Source organism: Mesoplodon bidens (assembly GCF_964165515.1).
Source record: "Mesoplodon bidens genome assembly, chromosome: 4".
In the NCBI taxonomy this organism is placed as follows: Eukaryota; Metazoa; Chordata; class Mammalia; order Artiodactyla; family Ziphiidae; genus Mesoplodon; species Mesoplodon bidens.
In genome coordinates this window covers 114,421,915-114,443,694 of record NC_138160.1, presented here as the reverse complement: position 1 = coordinate 114,443,694, position 21,780 = coordinate 114,421,915, and the positions used below count along the sequence as shown (strand labels likewise).

The following is a 21,780-nucleotide window of genomic DNA, read 5'->3' as shown; positions in this document are numbered from 1 at the left end:
AACAGAAATGGAAGAGATTACACAGTGGTCTTATATTAGGTGTAAGTCATTTTAAAAATTTTATGATGTTGCCCTTTTTAATTTATTCAACAAATATTTTTTGAGCATCTGCTCTATGTCAGACATTGTTCTAAGTACTAGGAGTAAAAGCAGTGGCACAAAACAGATGCTATATCAACCTTCCTGTGGCTCACATTCATTTCAACTAATATTTTTCAATTAATCAAAAAACATATGTGTACTCACTTCGGCAGCACATATACTAAAATTGGAATGATGGAATGATACAGAGAAGATTAGCATGGCCCCTGCACAAGAATGACACACAAATTCGTGAAGCATTCCATATTTTTAAGAATGAAATTAAAAATACTCTCTAACATCATATACAAAAATAAACTCAAAATGGGTTAAAGACCTAAATGTAAGGCTGGATACTATAAAACTCTTAGAGGAAAACATAGGCAGAACACTCTCTGACATAAATCTCAGCAATATCTTTTTTAAAAATTTTTTTTTTTATTTTTGGCTGTGTTGGGTCTTTGTTGCTACGCGCAGGCTTTCTCTAATTGTGGCAAGCGGGGGCTACTCTTCATTTGCAGTGCATGGGCTTCTCATTGCAGTGGCTTCTCTTGTTGCGGAGCACGGGCTCTAGGGTGTGCAGGCTTCAGTAGTTGTGGCTTGCAGGCTCAGTAGCTGTGGCTTGCGGGCTCTAGGCGCAGGCTCAGTAGTTGTGGTGCACGGGCTTAGTTGCTCTGCAGCATGTGGGAAATTCCCGGACCAGGGCTCAAACCCGTGTCCCCTGCACTGGCAGGCAGATTCTTAACCACTGCACCATCAGGGAAGTCCCACAATATCTTTTTTGATTCAGCTCCTAGAGTAATGAAAATAAAAACAAAAATAAACAAATGGGACCTAATTAAGTGTAAAAGCTTTTGCACAGCAAAGGAAACCATAAACAAAACAAAAAGACAACCCACAGAATGGGAGAAAGTATTTGCAAATGAAGAGACCAACAAGGGATTAATCTCCAGAATATACAAACAGCTCATGCCACTCAATATCATAAAAACAAATAACCCAATCAAAAAATGGGCAGAAGATCTGAATAGACATTTCTCCAAAGAAGACAGACAGATGGTCAGAAAGCCCAAGAAAAGATGTTCAACATTACTAATTATTAGAGAAATGCAAGTCAAAACTACAATGAGGTATCATCTCACACTGGTCAGTATAGCCATCATCAAATATCTACAGACAGTAAGAGCTGGAGAGGGTCTGAAGAAAAGGGAACCCTCTTGCACTGTTGGTGGGAATGTAAATTGGTACGGCCACTATGGAGGACAGTATGGAGGTTCCTTAAAAAACTAAATATAGAACTACTGTATGATCCAGCAATCCCACTCCTGGGCGTATATCCAGAGAAAACCATAATCCAAAAAGATACATGAACCTGAATGTTCATTGCAGCACTATTTACAATAGCCAAGACATGGAAGCAGTTTAAATGTCCATCGACAGAGGAACGGATAAAGAAGATGTGGTACATATATACAGTGGAATATTAGCCATAAAAAAGAACAAAGTAATGCCATTTGCAGCAGCATGGATGGACCTAGAGATTATCCTACTAAGTGAAGTAAAGTCAGACAAAGACAAATATCATATGATATCACTTATATGTGGAATCTATCTAATTTAAAAATGATACAAATGAACTTATTTACAAAACAGAAACAGACTCAGATCTTGAAATCAAACTTATGGTTACCAAAGGGGAAACGTAGGTGGAAGTGATAAATTAGGAGATTGGGATTAACATATACACACTACTATATATAAAATAGATAACTATGGACTTCCCTGGTGGTGCAGGGGTTAAGAATCCCCCTGCCAGCTCAATATTAAAAAAACAAACAACCCAATCAAAAAATGGGCAGAAGACCTAAATAGACATCTCTCCAAAGAAGACATACAGATGGCCAAGAAGCACATGAAAAGCTGCTCAACATCACTAATTATTAGAGAAATGAAAATCAAAACTACAGTGAGGTATCATCTCACACCAGTTAGAACGGGCATCACCAGAAAATCTACAAACAACAAATGCTGGAGAGGGTGTGGAGAAAAGGGAACCTTCTTGCACTGTTGGTGGGAACGTAAATTGATACAGCCACTATGGAGAACAGTATGGAGGTTCCTTAAAAAACTAAAAATAGAATTAGCATATGACACAGCAATCCCACTACTGGGCAGATACCCAGAGAAAACCATAATTCAAAAAGACACATGCACCCCAGTGTTCATTGCAGCACTATTTACAATAGCCAGGTCATGGAAACAACCTAAATGCCCATCGACAGACGAATGGATAAAGAAGATGTGGTACATAAATACAATGGAATATTACTCAGCCATAAAAAGGAACGAAACTGGGTCATTTGTAGAGGCGTGGATGGATCTAGAGACCGTCATACAGAGTGAAGTAAGTCAGAAAGAGAAAAACAAATATCGTACATTAACGCATATATGTGGAACCTAGAAGAATGGTACAGATGAACCAGTTTGCAGGGCAGAAATAAAGACACAGATGTAGAGGACAAACATGGATACCAAGGGGGGAAAGTGGCGGCCGGGGGGCGGGGAGGTGTGATGAATTGGGAGATTGGGATTGACATGTATACACCGATGTGTATAAAATGGATAACAAATAAGAACCTGCTGATAAAAAAATAAAGAAAATTAAATTAAAAAAAAAAACAAAAAGAATCCGCCTGCCAATGCAGGGGACACAGGTTTGAGCTTTGGTCCGGGAAGATCCCACATGCCGGGTAGCAACTAAGCCCGTGAGCCACAACTACTGAGCCTGCGCTCTAGAGCCCGTGAGCCACAACTACTGAGCCAGCGTGCCACAATTACTGAAGCCCACGTGCCTAGAGCCTGTGCTCTGCAACAAGAGAAGCACATGCACCGCAACAAAGAGTAGTCCCCAATCACCGCAACTAAAGAAAGCCCGCGTGCAGCAATGAAGACCCAATGCAGCCAAAAATAAAAATAAATTTTTAAAAAAGAAATTAAAAAAAATAGATAACTAACAAGGACCTACTGTATAGCACAGGGAACTCTACTCAATATCCTGTAATAACCTAGATGGGAAAAGAATTTGGGGACTTCCCTGGTGGTCCAGTAGCTAAGATGCCTCGCTCCCAATGCAGGAGGCCCGGGTTCAATCCCTGTTCAGGGAACTAGATCCCATATGCATGCCGCAACTAAGAGTTCAAATGCCGCAATGAAAGATTCCACATACCGGAACTAAAGATCCCGCACAGGGCAAGGAAGATCCCACGTGCCTCAACTAAGATCTGGCTCAGCCAAAATAAATAAATAAATAGGAACTTCCCTGGTGGTCCAGTAGGTAAGATTCCATGTTCCCAGTGCAGGGGGCCTGGGTTCGATCCCTGGTCAGGGAACTAGATCTCACTTGCCACAACTAAGAAGTCTGCATACCGCAACAAAAGATCCTGCATGCCGCAACTAAAGATCCCTCATACGGTAACAAAGATCCCATGTGCTGCAACTAAGACCTGGCACAGCCAAAATAAATTAATAAATAATAAATAAATATTTTAAATAAATAAATCTTTTAAAAATCTTTAAAAAAAAGAATCTGAAAAAGAATGGGTATATATGTATAACTGATTCACTTTGCTGTACACCTGAAACTAACACAACATTGCAAATCAACTATACTCCAATAAAAATTTAAAAAGAAAACGCATATGTGAAAAAGGTAACATATATCTACCCTATGATCTGGCAGTTCCATTGCTAGGTATTTATCTAGGAGAAATGAAAAACATGTGTTCACCAAAATTCTCATACAAGAATGTTTATTATACCAGTTTTATTTATCCGTAATAGCCGCAAACTGGAAACAGCTCAGATGTCCTTCAAAAAAAGAATGGATAAACAATGGAATTCTACTCAATAAGAAAGAGGAATAAACTGCTGATACATACGATGCATATTATATTGCATGGAAGAGGCTGGTCACAAAATTTTTATACTATATGATACCATTTATATAAAATTCTAAAACAGGCAAAACAAACCTGTGGTGGTAGAATTCAGATCAGTGCTTGCTTCTGGGGGTGGAGGTGTAGACTGACTGGGAGGGGGCAAGAGGGAACTTGCTGGGATGTTAACAGTGTTCTGTATCTTAATTAATCAAATTGGGACTTCTTTTAGAAAGCACGGAGTGTACTGGGGATTGTAACTATAGAGGTAGTTTGCCAACCACGTCCAAGCATTATCTTTTCCTTATGGAAAGGATCATGCTTTGAACACAAATTGTATTACTTATTCATTCAGTTGGCAGTCTTCATACAGAATTTTTTAGCAAGATAAACTACTCTGGGGTCTTATAGTTATATTGAATAGTTAACAATTATACTGAACCTTTCATTGTAATTGTAGGGGGTCTTCTGCTTTTGGCCATGAGGGAATAACAGAGTCTGGAATTACCATCCCACTGTAAATGACTAGAAAACTGGACAAAAATATATACTACAACTGTTTTCAGATATTGGGCAATAGCTAGCACAGGGTTATGATTCCTGAGAGAAGAAAAACAAATGCTTCTCTATTCAAGTTTTATCACAGGAGGTAATTTTCAGATCATGGTGTAGGGAGAGGAAACCCAAACAACCCAGTAGTCTTACTGAGTTGAGGAGACAGAGACCAGAATCTGGGGAGGCTGAGGTGACTAGAATTTGCTGGGCAGATTACCACAGAGGAAGGAGCTCTGCAGAGAAGGAACTCCAGAAATTAAAAATATATATATATATTTATTTAGGCTGCGCTGGGTCTTAGTTGTGGCATGCGAACTCTTAGTTGTGGCATGCGAACTCTTAGTTGTGGCATGCATTCGGGATCTAGTTCCCTGACCAGGGATCAAACCTGGGCCCCCTGCAGTAGAAGCATGGAGTCTTAACCACTGGACCACCAGGGAAATCCCAGAACTCCAGATATTTTCATGGCTGAATACCAATCTGTGCATACATAGGGTGAAACTACACATGTCCAGTCAAAGAATAATTTCTGGAAGAACAGTTATAGTGGAGTTGTTAGCCAAATAATTCCCAGAGCTCACACGGGACCGGGAATCCAAGTTCGCACTAGCCAAAAAGGAGAGACCTTGTTGAATACTCCAAAGGATCATATCTTAGTAATGGGGCTAAAGTAGCTCTAGAGTAAAGGCTACTTTAGATCTGCCCTAACAAAACTTAAAAACTGATCTGCAAGCAATTTAACTGCCTGCCAGAACAAAGTCCAACTTTCTTTTCTTTTTTTTTTTGGCCGTATCCCGTGGCTTGCAGGATCTTAGTTCCTAACCAGGGTCCCTGCAGTGAGAGTGCTGAGTCCTAACCACTGGACTGCCAGGGAATTCCCAAAGTCCAACTTTCTTGAAAAGGATACAACAAAATCCAACATCCAGGGACCTCCCTGGTGGCACAGTGGTTAAGAATCCACCTGCCAATGCAGGAGACACAGGTTCGATCCCTGGTCCAGGAAGATTCAACATGCCACGGAGCAACTAAGCCCGTGAGTGCGCCACAACTACTGAGCCTGTGCTCTAGAGCCCGCAAGCCACAACTACTGAAGCCCGTGTGCCTAGAGCCCGTGCTCCACGCCCAGAGCCCGTGCTCCGTGACAAGAGAAGCCACCGCAGTGAGAAGCCCGCGCACTGCAAGGAAGAGTAGCCCCTGCTCGTCACAACTAGAGAAAGCCTGCGCACAGCAGGGAGGAACCAGTGCAGCCAAAAATAAATTAATTAATTAATTTTAAAAAAATCCAACATTCAATAAAAAATTATTAGACATGCAAAGAAGCAGGAAAGTATGATCCATAACCAGGAGAAAAATTAATCAGTAAAAACAGATTGTAACAGAGATGATGGCAGAAGTAAAAAAGATGATGGAATTAGCAAATAAGGACATTGAAATAGCTGTTATGAATATGGTTAAGGATCTAAGGGAAACATGAACATAATGAGGAGAGAAATGGAAGATATAAGACAGAACCAAATGGAACTTATAGAAAAGAAAAACAAAATATCTGAAATGAAATTTTCACTAGGTAGGATTAATAGCAATTTTTTTTGTGGAGTGGAGGGTGTCCCACACTGCACGGCATGTAGAATCTTAGTTCCCCGACCAGGGGTTGAACCCGCACCCCCTGCAGTGGGACACAAGTCTTAACCACTGGACCACCAGGGAAGTCCCAAGGATTAATAGCAAATTAGTGCCAATACTGAAGAAGGAAAGACCAGTGAACTTAAGTCAATGCAATAGAAACTAAAAGAAACAGAGAAAAATGACTGAAAAAAAAATCAACAGAGCCTCGGTGACTTGTGGGACAATATTAAGTAGTCTAGCAAACCTATCATTGAAGTCCCAGAAGGGGAAGAAAGGGAGCAGAAAAAATATTTGAAGAAATAATAGCCAAATTTTTTATTATAATTGTCATTAAAGACTGTCACCTGCGAAATATGACAGCCATTAGAGAATACTGTTATTTCACCTTTATCGTTTAAGATGAATTACAGGAAAAATTATTAGGTTGGAGCAGCCACTTGAATTCACAGTAAATAATTGTCAATTTCAGCAGGATAGAGAAGGAAAAATAAGTAAGTGTTGGATTTGTGGTGGGTAGTGAATACTAGAAATGAATATTATCATTTACGTGCATTATATTGGCAATATGAAATGGAATATAGTAGTTACAACAGAGAATTGCTTTTTGATTTGACCTTATTTGCAATTAAAGTAAGTCAAACTTTAAGTGGCAATATATACCAGGAATGGATTTCTAATTTTCATGTTGTTAAAATATTTTGTATTATTATTTAGCATCAGAAGAACTAACCATTGCTGGCATGACATTTACAACTTTTGATCTGGGTGGACATGTTCAAGGTGAGATCCTATTGCTTTATTTAATAAAAATGTGACCATTATGTTCCAGTGCATGAAATCTCATTCTATTCAAAGAAAGCCAGAGTAGACTTAAAATTTAGGAGTTATTACCCCTAGATAAATGCTTTAAATGCAAAGGATGATTTTCATGGTACTCCAATTTAAGTCTGAATTGCTTTTGGTGGTAAAGCATATGAGTAAAATTTAGCCTCCATTCTTTCTCTGCTCCAGTCCACCTTTCACTTACTGTCGTAATCATGTTATGAATATGTTATTGCTCTGTATGAAAAACCTTCAGTGGCTAACTCATTACCTATAAAATAAAGGCCAAACTCACTGACCTGGCAGTCAGGCTCTCTATGATCTGATCGCTTTACTTTTTGAGTCTTTATTTCCCACTATACCCTTTCCCATTCTCTTTACTCCAACCAAACCAAACCATCTTGGTGTTCTCCCACCTCTGTGCTTATGCCATCCCCACCTGCACGTAGGTAACCCACCTTCAGGGCCCCGTGTAAATCCTGCTGCCTCCCCTGAGAAGCCACTCCCAGCTGGGAGTGCTCTCAACTATACTTAAGTAGCAATTAGTGCGTTTGTATACATATCTGCAAGTTTGGAATGACTGTCTTATTTCCTCTACTAAACTTTCTGGGACTGAAATCCTAGTTATTTTTTAATATCCCCAAAAGGACTTAGTAGTATCCACCACATGGTAATTCATAAATAATGAATATTACAAAGCCTGTAGCTAGTGAAAGCACATTTGAGACATATATCAATTGTTTAAAATATACATAAACTAATTCCTGGAATATAATGATTAGATTTAGAACCTAATGGAGTTTGAGACTTCATTTCTATATTATTTTAAGGTACATTATAAAACTGAAGTCAGAAAAAAAAAGTTACCTTCCCCTAGGGTGCCCCCCAAACTGTTTTCCCCTCTAAAAGAGAATGTCATGGCAAAAATTACCCTAATGGTTTCATAAACTTTAATTTCTGTTATGAATAGAACAGTTTGCTTTATTATTTTAACTTAACAAGTCTGTACCCAATACTAATTTCCTTCTGTCACTGACTCCAGATTTATCACTGGCAAAAAACTGATAAACTAGGAATGTCAAAAAAATGATACTGCATATAAGAAATAGTAGTGGTCCCTCCAATGAACTTAATGTGCATCCTTGTCCATTAGTAGCAAATATTAATTCTTCTTCTAACATAGGAAAATTGGGGCAGAGTGAAGTATTTGACTTGACCACAATCAAGGAAAACCTGTTATTTCTTCTTTGGTCACCTGGAAGGATTTTGGCAATATTGGGTGAAAGATTAACTTGAGTATATAGTGAAGTAGCAACAGCTAAGGGATAATTACACTTGATATCTTGTTGGACTCTTCCCTCAAACTATCTGCTGGGTTTGACCAGCAAATAAAATCTAACTCCTGATTGTTTTTATTAGCTCGAAGAGTATGGAAAAACTACCTTCCTGCTATCAATGGCATTGTATTTCTGGTGGATTGTGCAGACCATGAAAGGCTGTTAGAATCAAAAGAAGAACTTGATGTAAGTTAAATAATTAAAACTAAACATAGTTGAATCACTCTGGTAAGCCTGAGGAAATAGGTTGGATATGTAGGTATCAGAGTGTGGCTTTTTTGCAGCCTCTGATGTAACTCCTGACAATTTGTGGAGTTCTGAGATTATTCTACTTAGAATGTAGAGGGAGTAGCTTGGAGTAATTGTAGCTATTGAGGAGGTACTAATGCAGAGTTGCTTCCTGAAGGCTTGGGCTCACTCTGTACAGAGTGTGCCCTTGTAGTATATTTCATGTCTGCTACATTCCTGTAGTGGCTTGGTCTGAAGCCCCTGGTCCTCCTAGGATGCTGGTTTCTTCAGGAGTTAGCCAGAACCTGGAAATGGCATAACGTGCTATCTTTGTCACCGCTCCCAGGATTGATCAGGGCCATGTGTAGCCACCTCCTCTCCCGTCTCCCAGGTCACACGCTTCATAAAGGGGCTCAGAAGCAGTAGGCAAGGTCAGTGCTAGATCTGGGTCCACAGAGAAAGCAGGTCCATGATTTGATGGAAGGTTGACCTGACCATGCCTCTGCCTAGAGCAAGCAAACAAGTACTTATTCATGTGGAAAAGTCCAGATAGGTTCTCTGGTCTTGGAACAGGGTCAGGGAATTCCTGAGTTCCTACTTTGTGCCCGGCACTATGCATATTACCTCATTTAATTCTCAAGTTAACTCCATAAGGTAGGTGGTACTACTGCAAATTCTCTTTGAACTTCAATGAGCCTTATTGGTGTAAGATCTTACAACTCAAAAGCAGCAGAACTAGAAATGAAACCAGGTCTGCATGCTTCAAAGTGTTGGGTCTATTCACAGAGTGAGCACTTACAGAAGGAGACTTAGGGAGGCAGAAGAATTGAGCTTTGGGTTTGTTGAGCTCACTTGAAAATGTAGGGAGAGTTTGCCAAAGAAAGTTAGCCAAACTGATGGGTATGATAGAGAATGAGTCCTTGATGCCCATTTGGTAGCTTGTCACAATGAACCCTTTAGATGGTTTCATATCAACATCTTGTCGTTCATTTTGTTTTGTTTTTTCAGTCACTAATGACAGATGAAACTGTTGCTAATGTGCCTATACTGATTCTTGGAAATAAGATTGACAGACCTGAAGCCATCAGTGAAGAGAGGTTGCGAGAGATGTTTGGTTTATATGGTCAGACAACAGGAAAGGTAAAAAACAAAAAAAAAGAAAAAATTTTGACAAGTGTGAATATTTCATTCAGTAGTACGAATATCTTTTTATTTTATTTATTTTTAATCTTCTGAAATAGTGTGTTCCCACACTACCCCTAACAGTAATCATGCTTATCGGTTTAATCGGTACAGTCTGGCTTCTTTATTTATTTATTTTTTAATTGGGGTATAGTTGACATACATTATACCAGTTTCAGGTGTATAACCAGATGTCTTTAAATTATTATTGTCCTACCTCATAAGCCCATTTTCATTTTTTTTCTTAAAAACTGTCATTTATACATTTGTGTCTTTTTTTAATGTCCTCATTTATTTTCTTTCTACCACTGAATGAAATGAAACTTTTTCTTGGTGATATCAAAAATGTCAAAGCCTATACTTATGAGAAACTAAATGAAAGCTTTCAAAGTTTTGTCATAATTTTTCAGAATTAGCCACTAAATAATATACTTGAATGTTTAAGCATACCAGTAGTGTATTTAGGCCCTCAGTTCAGTGTTTAAGTCCTGAGTTCACCACAGGTAAAAATAAAATGTCAACTTGGCCATAGCAGTGTTGGGGTTTTCTGAACATATGATTTATAGTAAGCTTTAAGACACATTATTTTTGCATTCATTTTTACTGGTATTTGTTTTGGGGAAGGACCTTAGTATTGAAAAATCCCAGAGTAGAGAAATATTGCAGCCTATGGAAGGAGACTCTTATGTTAGATATGGTAGACTTTGGTCTATTTTCTGTTTCTTCTTTTTAATAACTCAACTCCACATTAATTTTTTTTTTTTTTTTTTGCCACGCTACATTGCATGTGGGATCCTAGTTCCCCAACCAGGGATCGAACTGGCACCCCCCACATTGGGAGCTCAGAGTCTTACCCACTGGACTGCCAGGGAAGTCCCTGCTCCACATTAATTTTAAGAAATGCCTTGTTTAGTCATAAACCTACTCAGAGAATGTTTGTTTTTAATATAAGTGAAGCCAGTTGTCCCAGGTAACTTGAATTTTTTCTAAGTCACAGATTATTTTCATTCTTGTGTGCCTCACAAGCTCACCTCTGTCCCACTGAGCAGACATCCTGTCCTCCAGTAGAGTGAGAGGAGACGTCCTGTGTGTTTAGGGGAGGGTACTTGGATGCCAAACAGCCGTGGCTTTATCACAGTCACCCTTTGTTCTAAGATGTAGGAGCTGCAGTTCTGGGGAGTGGAGCTTTTATTTCATTAAGGGGTCATTCAACATAATGTCTATCTTCTCTTCTAGGGCAGTGTATCTCTGAAAGAACTGAATGCCCGGCCCTTAGAAGTTTTTATGTGTAGTGTGCTCAAAAGACAAGGCTATGGAGAAGGCTTCCGCTGGATGGCTCAGTACATTGATTAACACCAGCCCGCATCGGTTCAAGGTCTCACCATTCAGGCCTACTCAGAGATTTGATCACTCAACATGCATAACTTGAATTCAATAGACTTTTGTTGGTTAGAAAACAGATGTTTTTTAGGTTATTAATATTTTATCAACCTAATTTGAGTGAGAATTGAAGACTGATTCAAGTAAGCTGAATATCACAATGTAGCTTTCTAATTCCATAAAAATAATTAGATTTTACAGTTTATAATCTGACATTACCCCCAGCACCATTTTTAAAGAGCAACTTTCCAGACTACCTTTGAAGCACTTTTTAACAATATGAAACTACAAATGTAAACCATATTTAAAAGTTCATCATGTTAAACTTTTTATGTACTTTTTTGAAACTAGTTTTTAAACTTTAGATTATGTGTCCACCTATCTTAAGTGAACAGTTAATAATTAGCTTATTGATGACTGCATGATGCCTTACAGTTTTCATTATTTTTTCTTATGCAAACGTCATGCAATAAAGCAAATCCTAATGTCTGGCATCCTTATTGGGCAAATGTTTCATTTTAATGTGTCTTATCTGGCTAGTATGCTCTGAAATTTTGTATGTTTACTATTATCTATATGAGGGGGTTACTGGGAAAGGAGACTGCTTCAGAATATTTAGAATAATGCTTAAGTTCCTAGAGGCTTTTGCATTTTCCAGGAGACAAGTTGTGTTTGGTCGTACCTTATACCACATTTATCTCTGAATCGTGTATTTTTATCTGTAACACTACCATTACCAATGCTGATGGGATCCATGTCCTAGTCCCTTGGGATCGGCCTTCTGCAGAAAAGCACATCTTCTGGTACAACCCAAGGTTAATTTTTGGTTTGATAGGCCCATTCCAGTTGTCTGATTCTGAAGTGCTCCGTCTTACTGGTTTGGTATTCTGTGCCTCTTCACTGAAAGTAGTGACAGGCACCAGTCTCCCCACGTTTAGAGGTACTCCCCAGTCTCTTTATACTTAATGGTACTCTCCAGGGCAAACGACAAGTAGGATCTTGTGCACAGTTTCATCGTGGAGGGGAGCATCTGAGGAAAAAGAGCCTATTCTCCTTCATTTGTCACTGAGATATTTGGGGATTTTGCTCCTGTCCTACACTCTTTTGCATTTTTGGCATATTTTATTTCTTGCTGGAAAGAAAATGAATCCATGTATTTAATTTTCTTTTTTTTTAAATTCTCAGCTGGCTCTCACTTTATAGCACAAAAGGCTTTTGTTTTTAGATACAATTCTTGCCATGTGATAGTGTCTGCAAGCCTCATTGATAGGCTTTCTAATAAGATTTTAGTTAGCTTTTTGAAGTATTTTAATTTCCTAAGAAATTGAGCTCTTTTTTTCCATATGTCGGAGATTCCCATAATTAGCTGAAAGACAAGTGCCAAATATTTATTTTTAACGACTGTCAAGCTTAAGGTTTCCTCTCTTGGTCATAAACCAAGGTTTTATAGTATATTTAACCAATTCCGTTGAGAGTAGATTGCTCCAATTCCATCAAGAGTAATTTTAATATCAGAATTAGTGTTTTCTCTAGCTATTGTCCAAATCAGAGTTACTATAGTCCTTTCTGTCATCAATAATGTAATATATGAAGCAAATAAGGATTGAAGGATATGCCTGGAAGGAATTACCAGTTAGCTAAACCAACAAGGTCATTTCACCATGACATTTGGTTTTAGGAATTCACCTATTCTATTTCACTTTCAGCTTCCTTCTAAATGAAAACAAAAAGCTTTCTCCCTGCCCAGAAACATCAGTAGCACCATGGGAAAAGTAGCAAATGACATTTCAGCCTCTTGGTTTATTCTGCCAGATATGTTTAAAGTACTCATTTTTAACGTCTTGACTAGACAGAACTAAGCCTTATTAAAAGTAATTGCCTCTTGTTGATGGTATCTTTTCAATATTTACAGGGACATGCCTTTCTTCAAGTATTTCCTAGTATCTATTGTGATAATTGAGAAGTTAATTGTGTTATAAATTGGTATAAAGGAAAAAGCTTACTGGTTTCTCTAGAGGGGATTTGCTTTCTGGTACAAAATATATTGTTCCAGAACTCTCATTCTAGGTCTGTCACTGGAATCAAAGGAACAAAGTCACTTTGTGGACCACACTAAACTGTGGATACTTCCCAATGATGTAAGAGTCTTATGGCCTGAACCTCTGGAAATGAAGCTGCACTTTCCTGCCAGCTCCAGGGAGATGGGCCTCAGAGTTCCCCAGCCATTGGGCTTACCATCTAGTTCTGAGAGCTCCTCAGAGCATATACACTGAGTCACTGCTTCCTTCAGGAGAAGCAAGTTAAGAGAATGCCAAGAAGCAGTAAAAGTACATGGGGAAAACATACACTCTGTATGTGCCTGTGCAAGTGTGCACATTTGCGGAGTAGTTTTTGGGTAAATGGTAGTATTGGGGACATAGGTTAATTTTGTTCCCACCACTGTAAAGTCTGAAAATGTAACTAACACTATTGTATACAAGTTAAGATGGGATTCCATATAAATCAGGAAGTGTTCAGAAGATGTTTTAAAATCTTAAGTCCAAAACTAAAAATAGATGGTCTCAGCTGGCTTTTGTATTTTTAAAGAAGAGCTTCTCAACCTCACACCTGTTTCAATGACTGCTGTTAATTATACTTTTGTGTAACTGTTCAAATTGATGGATTCCAGTTTATCTTGGTGAATTTTTAGATTGACGATTATAGCATTTTTAAAAATTGGGGCACAGATATTTCCTAAAGCATATGAAAAAATATTCTTCACCATTGGCTTAGTTGACCCAGTATCTTTTGAGTGCCAAAGAAGTATGAATTCAGATATTGCCTGCATAGACCTAAATTTTAGTTTTGTGTGCCTGTGTACATATACAAATTTACTGTGGTTTACAATGTATACACAGAACATTTCTTTTCTTTAGTTTTCAACTGGCTCACACTTCTGTGTAGCGCTTTCCAGCACGTAAGCTACTTGTAAATCATTAAAATAGAGTAATATTTGATAATAGTGTTTCTTGCCTTCTGCAAAATGATTTAATTAACCCAGCATTTTCACAAGTTCCATCATTAAAAACAGAATACCTCTAGTTGACAATGATTTGAGAGTTTCAGGAGACAGGTTTACATTTTCTGAAACTGTACTTGGTATGTGACTCAACGTAGCATTTCAGTCTTAGTCACTTACAGGACTGAAGTTTGCAAGACTTCTCTTTCCAAGTAAATTTTGACCAGAGTACACTGAAAATAGCTAATATAAAAGGAAGTCTCTCAGAAAATCTTGTGTTGATTTTATTTAGAGTATATAGTTTGGATTTTTTTTTCTGGCCGTGCCATGCAGCATGCGGGATCTTAGTTCCCTGACCAGGGATCGCCGTGTTCCCTGCATTGGAATCGTGGAGACTGCCAGGGAAGTCCCTGTTTGAATCATTTTAAATGTATGTAAAAGTTGGTGAAGCTTCAAAAAGTCTCCAAGAGAGCATGAAAAAAATAGAGATTAGCAAATATAAACTTCTGGATGCGAAATTAATAGGGAATTAAAGGTTTTCTATAAACATTAAAAAAAAATTTTTGTAATAAATAGTTAAGAGTTCAGAAAACAGTATATCTTCAATTAAGGACTAAATTCTCAAAGCTCCATATTTATGTTTCTGGTCATTTCCATCACTGTCCTTTTGAAATGCAAATTAGTGCTTTTTAACCAAAAAAAAGGAAAAAGAAAAGAAAGAGAACAAGCTCTTAAACATAGGACTGTGCCTCTGTGTAAAGTGATTGGAATTTTGTTAAAACCATGTTTCTACTCTTGAACCCTGGAACCATTACCCCTCACATACCCCAGCCCACACCTGGATAAAAAGATCACTGAGTATAAAGGGAATCTACAGAGTCTGTTGAAGATGCAATTTTGAACTGATTTTTGTCCTCATAATTTGGAACATTAAGTAGCTAATATATTTAATACCTCTGGTGGATTGTTCCAGGCTTTGATCACACTTTTAAACAGAATCCAAAGTAATCACAGGAAAGTAAGCAAATTTATCCAAAGTAAACTTTGTTTCAGGAGTGCCCCCATCCCAAATAGATTTTAGGACAGAAATGGGAAAGGCTTTTGAGTGATTTCATGCAGAATTATTTTCTGTGGAAAGGCCACACTGGAGTGGATGAATTCTTCTTCAGCATGTATTTTAAATGAAGCGGGGGAATTAGATTTGTTTTAAATATTTGAGGGTAAAGGAAGGTGACAGTTACACAGTTTTGACATACAAGTTATCCTTGAAATTGTTTTCATTATCAAGTATGAAGATTCACATCAGAATGGCCAACTTCACATGAGCTTCTGGATTCCCTGGTGCTGCTCCTAACCTGAACTTATAATCAGTTGCCATACTGAGGCAAGAGCACTCAGGGTGAATGTAGTCACATAACTTTAAAAGTGATCAAAGTGTTTTCCGTGGTGAGGCCTTCAGTATTTGACTGAATGCAGAGTATGTTGAAGTGGTAAGTCGGTGATAAGTTTTTCATCACTAACCTTGTTTGCACTTTTGTACACCACTGCTTGCACAAGCATCTTAGTGTGAATTTTAACAATTGTTTTACAGTGTATACAGATGGTTAAGCATTAATTTATATAAAGATGTTTGTTTACCTTTATATATTTTACAAAGAACAGCTATAATAGTTGATTAAATGTCCTTGAATTGTGTTTGTGTGTTATTTTGATTATGTTCGATTGTCTTTTCACCCCCTATGAATTTGAGTGTCAGGAATAGAAAAATAAAATGATCACCTGGTCTTTGAAACACTCTGGTGTCAAGTCCCATTTTTGCCATCCAATTGTAATTTTCATTGTGCTTATTAGAAATTTCTTGGACTTCGAAATTATTAAGATTATAGAACGTACCCTTTGTGCAAGGATTCCAAGGAACCTTTGCTTAAATTAAGTACCGAGGCCTAATTTGCCTTGTAAGACTGAAAACAACTCATGGGCACATTGTAGTAGGACTTACACAATGCCAAGTCAGTTGAAATGTGAAAAATAAGGCAGCTGGTTGGTTTTATCTACAACAAGGTTCTCTAGCTTTAGTATGCATCAGAATCTCCTTTGTGTGTGTGTGGTGGGGGGGAGCTGGCTTTAAAACACACAAGAAAAAAAATCCCACCAAAAATTGTGATTCAGTAAATCTGGGGTGGGGTGGAGGGCAGAAATCCAAATCTTCAACAAGGTTCTCAGGTTTTTCTGGTGCCAAAGTGTGTGGATTTTCATTTAGGAAAAACAGTAATATAACACTAAGTACTAGTAACACTAAATGGTCATTGGCCAATCAGTGAAGAAAAAAATTTCTTATTTTTTTTCCCCTGAGAATTCATTTATTAGTAAATCCTATGTCTGTGTAACCTGTAGTTGGTGGTTCTCAACCTTGGCTGCAATTCAGAATCACCCAAAGGCCAGGCCGCCCTCAGGAAGCAGACTTTTTTCAACTCAGGTGATTCGAATGAAAAATTTTATCATTTTGTTAAGGGTTATCAAGCTACTTTTGAGATTTAAATCCAAATATAAAACCTTTCTACAGCCATCCCCTTAACCTTCCCACTAACAGTGTGCAGGACATCAAGCTTTGTGCTAACTCTTAACGTAAACTATCATGATTCTATTACAGTTGGGTCCATCAAATGGAGATTTAGTATGGACTCAAGTTATTTGCTGAACTGAAACTAATAGGTAGTGAATGCACTGAAGGGATAAATGCTAAGAAAATAAAGTCCAGTTTATTTAGCTCACTTTCTTGAATTTAGCTATATAATATCCCTCTAGACTATCTGATATTTGTACTAAAGCTACAAGTAATGCAATGTCATAGCCCCCAAAAGAGTGTGAAAAGCACCTTTTGGGGAATAGAGGAACTAGGAAACTGTAAAAGAAGCCCTTTGGGTGGTGGCCACCATCCTCCTAATTGAAAGGTGAGAACAACAGCTTAGAAACCTGATGATTAACAAAGGTCCTAAAACAGGCCCTGTTTCTGCTGCGTCCCTTATAAAGGGCTCAACTGGGGATTCAGTTAATTGACAAAGGTCAGAGCCTGTGTTTACAAAGCCTCTTAACTCAATTTATTTAAAATCAGACACCAAGACAATAATTTTCTGGCTATTATTTAGTAAACAAAGGAAGCCTTGCTTTGGAATGTGGATTTTGATTGGGAGCATTATGGTGAACCATTTAATATGTTGATTAAAGTCACTATGACTTCAGTGATGGCACTATGCCACTACAAACAAGCTGGTAATGTTGCAAAAAGAAAACTGACGAGCTTTCTTACCTGATTGTATTGAAAGGGCCTGGGTTAATGGGTAACAGTCCTCCAGTCAAAATCTTCACAGGTGTCACGTTTCGTGGCTGGTAAAAGTAAACAAAGGGAAGAAATAATTGGAGGTGAGGTACAGGTGGACAAAAACACTTGGGGGTCAAAAATGGAGATTTTTGTTTACTACTTTCTTGAGCTAAAAGGAACTGAATGTGAACCTCATCAGTGGAATTGTAGTCTCATTTCATCCGGGATTAGCAAAATCTCAGAAACTAGAGATTATAAACATTACCAAGTTACAGTACCATTTTTAGGGTTTTCTCCTAGCCCTTGGGTTTGGGTTGAGCTCTCTAGATCCACCTCTTGGTTGGGAAGCCACGCCAGATTGATTGCAGTCTAGAGAAAAGCATGTTGACTTTCCTCCATCCTAGGGACTTCACTTTCGAGAACTGAATGGCCAAGAGCCCCTCTTTGGGTAAGGGGCAGAACAGGAGAGTTCCAGCCCTGTTCTGGGCCTGTTCTGGGCCCCAGAGCTTATTTACAACTAGGGGCTCTATTGCATGGGGACACAGCTCTGACAGCTCCTGAAGGAAGCCACGCAACGCTGCTTTCTTTCCCGACTGCAGCAGATGGCAGTGGCACAAAGATATTTAGAGAACAGTCAGAGTCTTTTTCCACCTCAGCTTCTATTTGGGGCCAGGTTCAGAATCCACAGGCCTCTGGCAGTCGGGTGGCAGGGGGACCCCTCTTGGATTCTCTGGGGCCTCAATCTGCCTTCCGTCTTTGGAGAAGCAGTGCCTGACCCTTCTGATTACCTGGTATGTGGGCAGCCTTTGCCCACCACTCCACGCGCAGGGCTGGGCTGGGCAAAGTAGGAGGCGGGGTCCCTACTCACCAGGTTCTCTCTTTTTTTCTCTCTCTCATATACAAAACCTTACGTGTGGAAAACCGTTATCACCAGGGACTTTGCAAGTATTGTGCTGGTATTGGATTCAGGTTGGGACATTTGGCCTTACTTTCTGTCTGCCCTTCCACCAGTCAGTCAGCAGGAATTTCCTCAACACCTGCCTGCTGGGGACTGGCATGGAATGATGAAAAACGGGCAGAGATCTGCCCAAGGCACCATGGAAGGCAAAAGGGAAAGGCCCCCAAACACCATCGGGGTTTCTAGAAAAGGGGCACCAGAGCTGAATCTTGAAGCTGTATAAACTGGCTAGTGGAAAAGGGGTGAGAGAGGATAGTGCGAGCAGACAGAACGGCGATGACAGAGGCACAGCAGAAAAGGGCACACTGTGATGTGGGGCCGGTAGAGCCCAGAGCCTGAAGAGGTGCTGTGTGGAGAGCATCTTAGACGGAAATGTCAGTGGAGGGAAAGACGAGAACATGAGGCCTGAACTCAGAAGGAGGCAGAAGAGCGGGGCTGATCTTTCCCATCTTTCAACCTGCTTCTCACCTGTCATGATAAGTAGGCTACTTCTAACACTGATTCCAAAACCAACATTTTAGGACGTATGACCATGTTTTCCAACCCAAGGCAGGAGCCGGGGACCCACCAGGAGAACCTGCTCATGGGGCCATCAGATCAGGATACACTATTTGAAGCTGAGAACATCTGGACAGACATGTATCCCCAAAATGCCACGCTGAGCATGTGCACCAGAATGTGTGGCGCTGACAACGGGGAAGACACATGTTTGAGGTCAAAATAAGACACAAGCTGGAGCTGTTCACACAGTTACACAACCTACAAGACATCGGGCTGAGGGAGTGGGGCTCCCTGAGGGTAGTGCTGGGAGTGGGGGGCTGAGACCACATCTGTCCCTCTCTGACCCCCCTCTCCATGCACCTCTTACCTGGGACTGGCTTTGCCTGCACAGCGTGGGGATCTGGTGGTTCCATCCATCGAGCAGGAGAAGCGCAATAGAAGTAGATGAGGGGAGTACCCTGCCTTCTAATCCCCTAGAAAAGTCCTGAACTTGAAAAGTCAGGTGGGCAGGGTGTCCTAACTCATCACACAGCCCAAGGGCTGCCCAGCGAACACTAGACTGGACTTGACCTCTGTGGCTCCCGGGCTCAGAACCGCCTGTGAATAGAAACATCGTTTCAGAGTGACAATTACAGTTGAATTTAAGGAAGACATTTTAAAATTTAATACATATGGCTTAGCAGTGGGTTGCTTGTAAAGTGACAGGTTCTGGGCTTCCCTGGTGGCGCAGTGGTTGAGAGTTCGCCTGCCGATGCAGGGGACACGGGTTCGTGCCCCAGTCCGGGAAGATCCCACATGCCGCAGAGTGGCTGGGCCCGTGAGCCATGGACGCTGAGCCTGCGCGTCCGGAGCCTGTGCTCCGCAACAGGAGAGGCCACAGCAGTGAGTGGCCCACGTACCGCAAAATAAATAAATAAATTAAAAAATAAAGTGACAGGCTCTCTGTCACTAGAATTCAGAAGCTGTCCTAGAGAAGGTGGTGGACAAGACGTGCTTTCATGCCCCCCACCCCCCTAAACACTGAGGTCCTATCACCCAGATGTGGCTCCTCAGATGAGGGCCGAGTAGGACCCAGGACTGACGGTGCAGGTTGGTACTGGTCCCATACACTTTCTTGACCAGAAGGATGTGCTCCTGGAGGGCAGAGGGGTCCCTAAGATTTAAGCATCCCCTCTAGTTCCTGACGTCCCTACGGGGCACACTGCTCCCTTTGCCGTGAACCCATTTAGGAGTCTTACGTTGGACGAGGCAGCTATCAGGCCCGTCCATGGCAGCTCCTTCCCAAGCCTCCTAGGCTTCCTTCTGTAAGCTGATGAGCATGAATATTACAGCTGGCGTGTGGGAAACAAAGTTTTGTATACCAAGCACCTGTCGCCAGAACCAGGCAATCATCCAGAGTCCCAAGACAGCAGTTCAGAATATCCACAGGTGATGCTTTATTTTGCTGAGTCACTTTTCTTACTTGGCTTCTCCTGCAAACCCTGGTGCTCTTCCGAGTTTCGTGTTGCTCCCAACATTCGGTCCCTAGCAGTGGAACGTTCCTTCTTTGCAAAAGAGGGTGAGGGGCTTCCCTGCTGGCGCAGTGGTTGAGAGTCCTCCTGCCGATGCAGGGGACACGGGTTCGTGCCCTGGTCTGGGAAGATCCCACATGCCGCGGAGCGGCTGGGCCCGTGAGCCATGGCCGCTGAGCCTGCGCGTCTGGAGCCTGTGCTCCGCAAAGGGAGAGGCCACAACAGTGAGAGGCCTGCGTACCGCAAAAAAACAAACAAACAAAAAAAGAGGGTGAGGGTGCAGGACAGGAGGAATTCGGCTCCCTCGGGCCTCCTGGGTTACAAGGTTTCAGGATGGCCACCGAGGAACCGGGAATGCTGGGAAGGTGGGTGTTTCTCAGGCATAGGCAGCTGACTGGCACAGGCATCACGTGAGTGGCTTCCCTGATGAACACCAGGTGCTTACAACCCGCCCTTAGTCGGCCCCTCCCGGGCCAGTCCCTGCCCTGCCCTGCCCTGCCCCCAGACCACAGGTGTTCTGCTTGGGCGTAGGAAGGCCCGTGAGAACTTGTAAACAGCGGGGCTTCACCTCTAAGATTGCGGGAGTCAGTAAACAAATCCCTCTGGCCTCCTGGCCTCTGGTCAGTCTGCCAGCGTTAGAGCACCCTCTGCCTAAACCGCTGTTCCCCCTCCCCTCACCCAGTCAGTGGTTCCTCATTCTGTTCCCTTCACATCCATGCCCACTTTGTGACTCTCAGCCACCCTGCATGGTGGGCCCAGTAGGAACTCTCATCCTCATTTGACAGATGAGGAAAATGAGGCCCAGAAAGGACCAAAACACAGTCCCTAATTCTCCATTACCACAAGGCCCACAGGAATCCGTTTCTAGTCACTTTCTCCTTTGTGGTGTGCTCATGGATGAATTCTCTGGACCTGAACGGCCACAGGTAGCTAATGTTAACTGAGGATGGAGGGAGCATAAGGGGGAATTGCCCACTGAACCCAAACCCCTAGCCCTGGACAAGCCCACCCTACAACTGCTGTAACCCAAATCACAGAGCCCCCCCAGCCCTGCCAGCGAGGCCTCGGCCCCACCCCCAACCCGGAGGACGGACACCTCAGCTTCCTTCCAGCGCCTGCAGGACCTGCTCAGCGCTTACCCCTGTCACCGTCCCAACCGGACCTTGTGTCTCACCTCATGATCACACCCATGGCTAATGCTATGCTCCTACTGACCCCTCACCTGGTGACAGATGAATCAGCGGCCATGATGGCATTCTGATTGTGTGAAAGCCTGCAGCGTCTTCCTGCTCTTGCTCTGTCCAAGTTCAGTCTGGAGGCTCACGTAGCCCCCTCTGCCAGCCAGCC

General features: G+C 41.2%; 1 protein-coding gene across 3 annotated transcripts in view; it reads left to right on the top strand.

The window, feature by feature from the left end:
- Positions 1-11,646, top strand: part of SAR1B (secretion associated Ras related GTPase 1B) — a 28,171-nt gene extending 16,525 nt beyond the window's left edge. For all 3 annotated transcript variants that reach the window (XM_081231125.1, XM_081231123.1, XM_081231124.1), the window contains 4 exons: positions 6,912-6,977; positions 8,439-8,542; positions 9,593-9,724; positions 11,003-11,646. In XM_081231125.1, the coding sequence (XP_081087251.1) occupies positions 6,912-6,977; positions 8,439-8,542; positions 9,593-9,724; positions 11,003-11,119 (419 nt within the window). In that variant the 3' untranslated portion in view covers positions 11,120-11,646. The remainder of the gene's footprint in view (positions 1-6,911; positions 6,978-8,438; positions 8,543-9,592; positions 9,725-11,002) is intronic.
- The last annotated feature ends 10,134 nt before the right edge of the window (positions 11,647-21,780 follow it).